Here is a 12,500-nt window from a genome sequence, read left to right on the forward strand (position 1 = left end):
CATCAAGATGGTCCAAACCGTTCTCGTCCAGGCAACTCTTGTATATGTGTCTCCTAAGTTCCCCTTCCTTTTCGGCTGAGAAGGCGTCCTTGCAAACCTGAAGCTGTTGGAAGACACCAACATGTATTTTAAGTATTGAATTCATGCTACTGAAGATAAAGAAAGAAAGAAAGAAACAGAAACCATCAATTTACTCATTTATATCCGAATCCTGCTTCGGAAAGAGATGAAATGAAGCAAATACTCACGTCGGCCTCACACAAGGTCACATTCTCTGCTCCTTGGCACGATACATCTAAAAGTAATAAATAAACAAATCGATGAATAAATCAATAAACAATTAAATTGAAAACAAATAGATCAGTAAAAATAAAACAACTGAATTCTAAAAAGAAGAAGAAGAAAAAAAAAAGTGAGGAATATCGGATATAACATACAGTCAGTTTTTGGTTTAGTTAACTGGATTTATGAAATATGTGAAGGATGTTAAGTATATTTGTATTAATAAAATTCACAGTCATAGTTAAACGATATTCAAAATATTTACCTATAAAATAACTGGACGGAAGGGCAGAAGCCGTGGCCACTGCAGCCAACAAGGTCAAGGCTTTGATCATTTTCTGAAAACAAAGTAAGCTCATTTAATCTATCTGGCACGAATATGAAAGTTACCCCATAGATTTATATTTCTCTCGTGGTTAACCTAACGAAAGCAATGCCACAAATTTAAGAGAATTGCAATGAGAGCAAACATCGTAAATAAAGGTGCTCGAAACAGTCAGTTCTTCAGGTACTTACCGCTAAGGTGGTTCAGAGGCGGACTGACTAAGGAAAACAGACCTTCCTTTATATATAAGATATATGACTCAACATCGTGTTAAATGCTCATTTGCCCGTCATTAGGGAATTACGCACGGTATGCATTCAAATTACACCGTAATTTATATTTTTTGCGGAGTTTGTCAGTAGAAACGGAATGTGACACATAATTATATAGAGGGAGTTAATGAGCCCGTCATTAGAAAGTTATGCACGGTATGCATTCAAAATTACGCTATAGTGAATATTTTTGGAGTTTGTCAGTATAAATGAAACGACGAAGATGAAAAGAATTTCAAGAAAGGAAGAATTTAATAAATATTTTTATTACTAGACTCTTGGTAAGGTTTTGATATTTTGGTGAGACTAGATACATATAGACAAGGGAATTGATAAATATAGAATTAGAAAACACTTTGATAAACAAAATGCAATATATTTAGAGATCCACACACACACACACACACACACACACACACACACACACACACACACATGCACACACACACACACACACACACACACACACACACACATGCACACACACACACACACACACACACACACACACACACACACATGCACACACACACACACACACACACACACACACACATGCACACACACACACACACACACACACACACACACACACATGCACACACACACACACACACACACACACACACACACACACACACTCACACATCCCCCCCCCCCCCCCACATGGGTGATCGGCGCCGCGACCCCCGCACTCGGCACTTACCCAAGACTCGTCTCGTGTGTTACCATATCTGTGCTGTACTCTTCCGAAATGAAGAGTCAAGCCGTCATGCCACTATGTCTGCCCCTGCATAACCAATGTTTAAGGCGTCATCTATAACCTTTGCACATATAAACAACAATATTTATGGTGAAATATTTCCTTAAAGACATGCCGCTGATTGTTTTTGTCTGTTTCTTGTTTCTTGTTTTCCTCTTCTACTGACTTGATTCTTCTATTAAATCTTGACCGCTTGTGCGCACTGCCCTTACATATGCATATTACCAAGCACTCTTACTCGCACACAAACACACACACACGCGCGCGCGCGCGCACGCACAGACACACTCACTCCTCAAACACATTCATATATACACACTTATATATGTGTGCATGTCTGTGCATGTCTACAAACACACACAAACACACGCACATAGACATATACATATATATATGTATATATATATATATATATATATATATATATATATTATATATACATACATACATACATACATACATACATACATACATACATACATATGCATATATATATATTGTAAATATACATATAGAATGCATAAATACACGCACAAACACACACGCACACACACACACACACACGCAATATGTATATATATATATATATATATATATATATATGTAATATATGTGTGTGTGTATGCATACGTACACACACACACACACACACACACACACACACACACACACACACACACACACACACACACACACACACACACACAACACACACACACACACACACATACACACGTACACAATATATATATGTATATATATATATACACACACACACACACATGTGCATGTATATATCTAACTCTCGCTCTCTCTATATATACACAGTATCCTTGAACGGCTTTGGGTGCTCTCTCTCTACTTGCATTTCTACCCAAATTTTATAAATGATCGTATGCAGTACGAAACATCACTCGATTTCACATATACCGTTTCTTGTCTACATTGCCTTCTGTAGACGCGAATATAGTATAAAAATACAACAAGCCCACTTTTGTTTCGGTCGCGCCACTCGTGATGTCATACAGCCCCAGCACGTGACGTCACACGACTCCAGCTCGTGACGTCACACGGCCCCAGAAAAGTAGGTTTGTGGAACCGTTGGCGTCTGTCCTCATCGAGACGCTGAGCAGTGTTGAGTATTTGCTCAGTAAATGGCTGTCATTCAAGTTACGGTGATAGCGGTACATAGCAGGAAATTGTGTGCAATGAAAATGATTCCAAAATGTTGAAGCATGAATGTAAATAGGTCTAAAAACAGATCTTCATATTTGTAACTAATATGTGTACGTCACAGAATATATGATGTAACACGGAGGAGCAAATGACGCAAAACCGTCTGCTCGAAAATTTATTTACATACGGGGTAAAAACAGTTTGCTTGAATTATTATTTTATGAGGTAGTAAATGCGTTAAATGAACAAAACAGATGTTGAAAACTCACATAAATGTAGTGAATAGAAAGTAGAAAATTCGATTACAAAAGTCTTGTGGGTATTGGCCCTTTCTAATTAATTTGTCTTTTCGCCATGTCCCCATATTGAAGGAATGTTATTCAGTACTATTTAGAAGAGAATTGCAGGAAAATGACATCAAAGAAAAACAATCCAAATATTTTACAAGTATATTATTACTGATTTACATATGTTCTGACATGAAGATAAAATATGAATATTACTTTAGTATGAAGATATTTCACACCATTACATCTCAGGAACAACAGTTGTAGGCTCAGTTGGTGTGAATTCCCCCTCGAAGCAGACATAGAAGATGCAGATCTCCCATTCCTTAATCTGGAAAGACGAAGGGAAATTAATAGACATTAAAATACAACATGATGCCAAAGTAGGGACACAAAATGTGAATACAGAAAGTCAGGAGGATCAGAGAAGATTCAATGAAATTGGTTGATCTGTATCACTGTGCGAGACATGATAATGAGTAGTTATTTAGACACATTGGCAGTGGAAAATAAAAGACTTACGCTTTCAGTCGAGCAGGACTCTGTACCAGAAACAAGGAGGTCGAGGATGTCAGGGCGGGTGTCGTTAAGGGCGGGTGTTAGCCTGTCCAAGAATGGCTGTGGGTCGACTGTTCCGTCAGGCCTTAACTGTAGAGCGAAGGGGGGGGGGGGGGGTGATAATGATCAGGGAAATAGGAGAAACAGGTCATGGTATTAAAGCTACGGGGAAAATATGTAAAGCACAGTACAGTTACCAAGCAACATTTCCATATATATATATATACACTGTACATTTCCCACACGGCTGTCACACATCAAAAGTTAGTGCACTTACCTCTCCACGCTCCTGCTGGATGCACTGCTTAAGTGCTACGTGGTTCTCCTCGGAACCAAAGAGTGACAGAACCTGTGAGTCTGTGGAACTGAAGAGGAACTCAGGATCCACTAGAGAGAGAGAGAGATTTTCATGTACAAGAGTTGTATAAAAAATATGATTTTTTTCCGTATCGTCATTATTAATGCCATTATCAATAGCACTATAGTTATTAACAGTATCTTGACTTATTTCACTATAATGTTGTTTCTTATAAATACTATTAAAGTCATCCTGGTATCAATTCGTCTCAAAAATAAATAAATAAATAGATTTAAAGAATAATAATAATAATAAATAAATGTTATGCTGTAAGCTTACCGTCATCAAGATGGCTGAAGCCGTTTTTGTCGAGGCATATCCTGTATATTTCTCTCCTAATTTGTTCATCATGATCAATTGCGAAGATGTTCTTGCAGACTTGCAGCTTTAGGAAGACATTAAAGTTAAATGAAATTACTGCTAAACAAGACATACTGTCCTAAACTATTTTATTATTAGTTTCCTGCTGCATAGGAACAGCAGCACTGACCCACTGAATTCAAATAAAAATATGAGATTAAGCGAAATAAAAGTACTCACATCAGCCTCACACGAGGTCACATTTCCAGCTCCCTCACACGATGCATCTGAAGGGAAGATACGGTTAGATAAGGAATATATGGCGTGAATGTGCAGTAGTCTCTCATATAGCTTTACTTTAGTGTAAAAAGTAGTGTTATTTACACTGTAACAATACAAGTCTCATAATACAGTGAGAATGGATATTTACTTTTTAAGAAGTATGAAGGAGAGGCAGAAACTGCGGCTACTGCAGCCAAGAAGGCCAGGGCTTTGATCATTTTCTGGAATAAAGACAGTACGTACGTGTTAATCTGATCATATTGCATAGAAATACAATAATAATCTATATCTTAATGGAACAGACACAATTTTGAACTTCGTTACATCTCTATGAAAGCCATGTAAAAAAATAGAGCAATGAGATGAGGTTCTATTTAGTTAAAACCCTTGCAGTTCTTACCGCTTAAGTGAAGAGAGCAGACTGAATGAGCCTGGCAAATCGTCCCTTTTATATATTGGGGATCAGTGTTTTCTTCTTGCGCGGTCATCGAACACGGAAGGGGTTTTCATTTTTGTTGTATGCATACTTAACACACAACACACACACACACACACACAACAACACACCACACACACACCACAGCAAAACACACACACAAACACACACACACAAACATACACAGTACCAATATATATATGTATATATATATATACACACACCACACAACATGTGCATGTATATATCTAACTCTCGCTCTCTTTTAATAATACACAGTATCCTTGAACGGCTTTGGGTGCTCTCTCTCTACTTGCATTTCTACCCAAATTTAAAAAATGATCGTATGCAGTACAAAACATCACTCGATTTCACATATACCGTTTCTTGTCTACATTGCCTTCTGTAGACGCGAATAAGTATAAAAATACAACAAGCCCACTTTTGTTTCGGTCGCGCCACTCGTGATGTCATACAGCCCCAGAAACGTGACGTCACACGACTCCAGCTCGTGACGTCACACGGCCCCAGAAAAGTAGGTTTGTGGAACCTTTTGGCGTCTGTCCTCATCGAGACGCTGAGCAGGGGTTGAGTATTTGCTCAGTAAATGGCTGTCATTCAAGTTACGGTGATAGGGGTACATAGCAGGAAATTGTGTGCAATGAAAATGATTCCAAAATGTTGAAGCATGAATGTAAATAGGTCTAAAAACAGATCTTCATATTTGTAACTAATATGTGTACGTCACAGAATATATGATGTAACACGGAGGAGCAAATGACGCAAAACCGTCTGCTCGAAAATTTATTTACTTTCGGGGTAAAAACATTTGCTTGAATTATTATTTTATGAGGTAGTAAATGCGTTAAATGAACAAAACAGATGTTGAAAACTCACATAAATGTAGTGAATAGAAAGTAGAAAATTCGATTACAAAAGTCTTGTGGGTATTGGCCCTTTCTAATTAATTTGTCTTTTCGCCATGTCCCCATATTGAAGGAATGTTATTCAGTACTATTTAGAAGAGAATTGCAGGAAAATGACATCAAAGAAAAACAATCCAAATATTTTACAAGTATATTATTACTGATTTACATATTCTGACATGAAGATAAAATATGAATATTACTTTAGTATGAAGATATTTCACACCATTACATCTCAGGAACAACAGTTGTAGGCTCAGTTGGTGTGAATTCCCCCTCGAAGCAGACATAGAAGATGCAGATCTCCCATTCCTTAATCTGGAAAGACGAAGGAAATTAATAGACATTAAAATACAACATGATGCCAAAGTAGGGACACAAAATGTGAATACAGAAAGTCAGGAGGATCAGAGAAGATTCAATGAAATTGGTTGATCTGTATCACTGTGCGAGACATGATAATGAGTAGTTATTTAGACACATTGGCAGTGGAAAATAAAAGACTTACGCTTTCAGTCGAGCAGGACTCTGTACCAGAAACAAGGAGGTCGAGGATGTCAGGGCGGGTGTCGTTAAGGGCGGGTGTTAGCCTGTCCAAGAATGGCTGTGGGTCGACTGTTCCGTCAGGCCTTAACTGTAGAGCGAAGGGGGGGGGGGGTGATAATGATCAGGGAAATAGGAGAAACAGGTCATGGTATTAAAGCTACGGGGAAAATATGTAAAGCACAGTACAGTTACCAAGCAACATTTCCATATATATATATATATACACACACACACACATACACACACACACACATACACACACACACACACGCAATATGTATATATATATATATATATACACACACACACACATGTGCATGTATATATCTAACTCTCGCTCTCTCTATATATACACAGTATCCTTGAACGGCTTTGGTGCTCTCTCTCTACTTGCATTTCTACCCAAATTTTATAAATGATCGTATGCAGTACGAAACATCACTCGATTTCACATATACCGTTTCTTGTCTACATTGCCTTCTGTAGACGCGAATATAGTATAAAAATACAACAAGCCCACTTTTGTTTCGGTCGCGCCACTCGTGATGTCATACAGCCCCACACGTGACGTCACACGACTCCAGCTCGTGACGTCACACGGCCCCAGAAAAGTAGGTTTGTGGAACCGTTGGCGTCTGTCCTCATCGAGACGCTGAGCAGTGTTGAGTATTTGCTCAGTAAATGGCTGTCATTCAAGTTACGGTGATAGCGGTACATAGCAGGAAATTGTGTGCAATGAAAATGATTCCAAAATGTTGAAGCATGAATGTAAATAGGTCTAAAAACAGATCTTCATATTTGTAACTAATATGTGTACGTCACAGAATATATGATGTAACACGGAGGAGCAAATGACGCAAAACCGTCTGCTCGAAAATTTATTTACATACGGGGTAAAAACAGTTGCTTGAATTATTATTTTATGAGGTAGTAAATGCGTTAAATGAACAAAACAGATGTTGAAAACTCACATAAATGTAGTGAATAGAAAGTAGAAAATTCGATTACAAAAGTCTTGTGGGTATTGGCCCTTTCTAATTAATTTGTCTTTTCGCCATGTCCCCATATTGAAGGAATGTTATTCAGTACTATTTAGAAGAGAATTGCAGGAAGCACATGGAGGCAGGATGAGAAATATACACATCTTACATTACAAATACACATGTGTTTATACAGATATATACATATATGTATATATATTATATATGTATACACATATATGTACGCACTTATATATACTTATCTACAAATATATGTAAATGTGCATACACATATGTATACATACATACATATATATGTATATATAGACAGATATACGTGTATATGCATACACATATACCTATGTACAAATATGTATGTATGCATACATATATATGTTTATATATATAAATATATATATATGTATATATATATACTACCCTAGACAGGAAAGAACATTCTATTGCTTTAGCTTAACTTCTAAAGTATCCCTTGTGTAAGTCATCCAATGCTGTTTAATTGATAGTGCGCAAAAAGTAGTGGAAAGCACTGTGGAAGTGAATCAGATTCTATCCCTCATCAGATTCAGTTCTCAGCAGCTGAAAAAAGATGGGCGGTTCCCCAGGATAGCTCTAGCATGAGCCACTCGTGGGGCATTTGTTTGAACTTACACACACACACACATACACACACACACACACACACACACACACACACACACGCATATATATATATATCTGCGTGTGTACATACGCACACATATATGTGTGTGCATATGTATACATACACACACACACACACACTCACACACACACACACACACACACATATATATATATATATATATATATACATATATATGTATATATATATACACACACACTAACATACACGTGTGTGTGTGTGTGTATAGTTGTGCACAGTATATACATAAATATATTTACTTTACAGTCTGCATGTAAAAGATGCAAGCAAATACGTATTGGACATTGTACATCTTGCTTTAACTGCAAGTAGAATGCGAGGGAGTTCGTGGCCTAAAACACATTTTGCAACGACTCAGGTCATTCCAGTAAAAGCTAAAAGATGCAGCATATTTTTCGGTGACCGCAGACAACGCGGCCACGGAAAATTGCACAGTTTTGTCATAAGAATGAAAATAGATCATAAGTGGGTCGGGTCATTCCCTGGGATTATAATGGATTTTTTTTTCAATTATAAATAAACGATAGTGGTAATAATGACAATAGAAAAAATATCGTTGTTCTGGGACTTCAAAAAATATCTATCTATATAGATACACACATATAAATATGTATATATATTCATTCCCCCCCTCATATATATACATATAAATATGTATATATATGTATATACATATACATAATATACAATGTATATATATATTCATTATATAATATACATGTATGTCTATGTATGTATATTTTGTAGTATATATTTATATGTATAAACACTGAAATATATATCTAGATATTTATATATGTACATATATATGTATGTATATATATATATGCCCACAAAATGGAAATATAATGAGGAAACCATAATTACAATGTGATTATGGGTATTGGTATTTATTTATTATTAAAAAATAATGTCTGTATTGTGTACACAGATTTCCTATTTAAGAACCGATCTTCAGGAAAAATATAGAGAAAACAGTAATTCAAAGTCTTTTATAATCCTTATCTGATTAATTCACATTGTTGTGGCATGAGGAATTCACTGTGTGGAAATATTTCACATCATTACACCTCAGGACCAACAGTTGTAGGCTCAGGTGGTGTGAATTGCCCCTCGAAGCAGACATAGAAGATGCAGATCTCAAACTCTTTAATCTGGAAAGACGAAGGAAAATCAATATTCTTTGAAATACAACGTGATGCCAAAGTGAGGAGCAAATAATACGTTAATACAGAAAGATTAAAGACTGAATGAAAATGCTTAATCTGGATGCCTGCGTAATGGCAGTGGAAAAGTAAGACTTACGCTTTCAGTCGAGCAGGACTTTGCAGCAGGAATAAGGCGGTCGAGGATGTCAGGGCGGGTGCCGTTAAGGGCGAGAATTACCCTGTCCAAGAATGGCTGTGGGTCGACTGTGCCACCAGGCCTTGACTGTAGAGTGAAGGAGGGAGGGAGGGGGGGGGGGGGTGAAAATGATCATGAGACTATGAGGAAACATAGTCATGCGATTATAGTTATTTACTTACAGGGAACAATAACGGTAACAGGTGCAGGAACAAAATATTTAATGCGAGTACAGCATCTTTAAATAATTTGCAGTCTTTTCGAGTTATAAAGTAACGTTCCCATATATACAGTATTGTACATTTCCTACACGGCTAGCGAACACCAAAATTCGGTGCCTTACCTCCCCATGCTCTTGCAGGACGCACTGTTTCACTGCTAGATGGTTCTCCTCGGAACCAAAGAGCGCCAGAGCCTGCGAGTCTGTTGGACCGAAGAGAGACTCAGGGTCCACTAGAGAGGACACACTCATTAATAGTCTGTGTCTTTTGTTTCTATGAACAATGTATAAAAAATCTGATAAGTGCCTATGTTGTCATTACTATTGCCATTACCAACAGCGCAAGTTATTAATACTACTCTTTATAAATATTTTAATGATTATCTTTATCATAATCAACCATATCTTTACTTATTTCACTAGGATGTTATTTATCCTAAATATCATTGAAGTCATCCCGATACATGGATGTCACTGCGCCTTGAAAAATAAATGTGAACTTTGAACCTCACCGTCATCAAGATGGTTTAGGCCGTTCTTGTCGAGACATTTCTTGTATATTTCTCTCCTAATTTGATCATTGTATTCAACTGCGAAGAGATTCTTGCAGACTTGCAGCTGCAAAAAGACACCAAGGGTATTTAGGGATTACAACACTGCTAATAAGGAAATACTATTAAGTTATTTTGGATAATTAATGTTTCATAAAGATTAATGAGCTCAGTAATGCTTCCTGTTGCATAGATACAACAGCACTGACCCAAAAATGAATAAAACAATGTCAGAGAAAACGAAATGAAACAGTTCTCACATCAGCCTCACACAAAGTCACATTTTCAGCTCCCTCACATGAGACACCTGAAAATAAGATATTGTTTGATGCGAAATAGATAATGTTTATATAAAGGTGTCAGTAGGGAATAGTGTTTCATATAGTTTTACCCTAGTTTTTTATTCATTTTGTAAACATTTGGTTACAGTAGTGTTTATATTACAAACTGTCATCTACTCTTTATGCGCACTTTTACAGTAAAAGAAAATGACAGGCAGACTAATTACTTTTTAAAAACTCATGAGGAGAGGCAGAAACTGCGGCCACTGCAGCCAAAAAGGTCAGGGCTTTGATCATTTTCTGGAATATAGACGATATGTGTTAATCTGATCATATTTTGGAAATGGTGACTAGAAATACAGCCATTATTAATATCTCTGTACAACAACAAAACAATTTTGAAAGTCGTTACATCTCTAGACATACATGACAACCCTTTGCAAGTCATATCGAAAAAAAAGAGATGAGCTTCCATGTAGTAAAAGCTCTTGTACTTACCGCTAAGGTTAGCAGAAGCAGACTGAATGAGCTTGGCAAAGCGTCCTTTATATATGAGTTGCGTGACTCAGTGTTGCTTGCTTGTGGGTGTCATCAGGAGAACAAATAAGACATGCATCCAAATTGCAGTGCAATTTGTGCATTTTGATGCTAGGTAGTTGAAAGAGGGGATTGTCCGTAAACAAGTCTAAAAACTGACCTTTACATGTATTTATGATATGTGTACATCTTATAGAATCTACTATATAAAATAAATCTGCAAAGGACATAAATACTTTCGTCCGCGTGTGGAATTCATGTCGAACAATTTGCAAGTAGAACAACAAAGGGAAGTACAGGGAAACACACGAATATGCCGAAGGCCTTTTCGCATTTACTGCTTCGTCCGCAAATCAATTAACATAAGAGTAAAAAAAAAAGATCTCTTAAAGGATTATCTTAAAAGTATATGTATACATATGTATAATATACAATGCATATATTTTATATATATATATATATATATATATATATATATATCAGTGTATAATATACATGTTTATGCATCAATATATATATATTGTATATTATATATTCATAGGTATATATAAAGACATATACATACATACATATACATGTCTATATAAGAATAACGGAAACATAATTTCTTGTATAGCCTTCTTTTTTTTTTTTTTTTTTTTTTCATGTGTTGTGGTAAATAGAATGAGGAAAATGTAATTACAATATGGTTATGGGTATTGGCATTTCTTATTCATTATGGTGAATTACAGAATGTCTCTATTCATATCCTCATATTATCCTAATGCTATTCAATATAAAAAATAATGTCTGTTTTGTCTACATATATATTATTTTTATGAACAGAACTTCAGGAAACACGTAAAAGAAAATAATACCAAATCTTTCATAATTATTATTTAATTAATTTACATTGTTGAGACATGAAGATTTCAACTGAATTATGAAAATATTTCACATCCTCAAGAACAACAGTTGTAGGCTTACTGATTTACATTGTTCTGACATGAAGATTTTAATAAAAATATGAATATTACTTTAGTATGAAAATATTTCACACCATTACTCCTCAGGAACGACAGTTGTAGGCTCAGTTGGTGTGAATTCCCCCTCGAAGCAGACATAGAAGATGCAGATCTCCCATTCCTTAATCTGGAAAGACGAAGGGAAATTAATAGACATTAAAATACAACATGATTGGTTGATCTGTATCACTATGCGAGACATGATAATGAGTAGTTATTTAGACACATTGGCAGTGGAAAAGTAAGACTTACGCTTTCAGTCGAGCAGGACTCTGTACCAGAAACAAGGAGGTCGAGGATGTCAGGGCGGGTGTCGTTAAGGGCGGGTGTTAGCCTGTCCAAGAATGGCTGTGGGTCGACTGTTCCGTC

The 12,500-nt window shown here is 36.4% G+C and overlaps 3 protein-coding genes and 1 long non-coding RNA gene across 4 annotated transcripts in view; all 4 read right to left on the minus strand.

Moving 5' to 3' along the window:
• LOC125045733 overlaps nt 1–822 on the minus strand; it is a 2,629-nt gene extending 1,807 nt beyond the window's left edge. The window contains exons 1-4 of the mRNA XM_047643164.1: nt 799–822; nt 548–620; nt 249–295; nt 1–103 (exon numbers count right to left, since the gene is read on the minus strand). The exon at nt 1–103 is cut by the window's left edge and continues 3 nt beyond it. Of these exons, the coding sequence (XP_047499120.1) occupies nt 1–103; nt 249–295; nt 548–617 (220 nt within the window). The 5' untranslated portion in view covers nt 618–620; nt 799–822. The remainder of the gene's footprint in view (nt 104–248; nt 296–547; nt 621–798) is intronic.
• A 2,431-nt stretch (nt 823–3,253) lies between these two features.
• Nucleotides 3,254–5,016, minus strand: LOC125045744. Its single transcript, XM_047643174.1, has 7 exons — nt 5,004–5,016; nt 4,752–4,824; nt 4,562–4,608; nt 4,301–4,406; nt 3,941–4,050; nt 3,628–3,753; nt 3,254–3,436 (listed from the first exon to the last, which is right to left on the minus strand). The coding sequence occupies exons 2-7, from the start codon at nt 4,819–4,821 to the stop codon at nt 3,347–3,349; spliced, it is 549 nt and encodes a 182-aa protein (XP_047499130.1). The 5' UTR covers nt 4,822–4,824; nt 5,004–5,016; the 3' UTR covers nt 3,254–3,346.
• Nucleotides 5,017–9,102: 4,086 nt separating this feature from the next.
• LOC125045687 lies at nt 9,103–10,448 on the minus strand. Its single transcript, XR_007116578.1, has 4 exons — nt 10,271–10,448; nt 9,882–9,991; nt 9,500–9,625; nt 9,103–9,348 (listed from the first exon to the last, which is right to left on the minus strand). It is a non-coding gene; the product is annotated as an uncharacterized LOC125045687 (long non-coding RNA).
• Nucleotides 10,449–11,986: 1,538 nt separating this feature from the next.
• The window catches only part of LOC125045688, a 1,851-nt gene continuing 1,337 nt past the window's right edge, over nt 11,987–12,500 (minus strand). The window contains exons 6-7 of the mRNA XM_047643105.1: nt 12,384–12,500; nt 11,987–12,258 (exon numbers count right to left, since the gene is read on the minus strand). The exon at nt 12,384–12,500 is cut by the window's right edge and continues 9 nt beyond it. Coding sequence (XP_047499061.1) covers nt 12,169–12,258; nt 12,384–12,500 — 207 coding nt within the window. The 3' untranslated portion in view covers nt 11,987–12,168. The remainder of the gene's footprint in view (nt 12,259–12,383) is intronic.

The sequence above is a fragment of the Penaeus chinensis genome, chromosome 37, assembly GCF_019202785.1.
Source record: "Penaeus chinensis breed Huanghai No. 1 chromosome 37, ASM1920278v2, whole genome shotgun sequence".
Taxonomy (NCBI): Eukaryota; Metazoa; Arthropoda; class Malacostraca; order Decapoda; family Penaeidae; genus Penaeus; species Penaeus chinensis.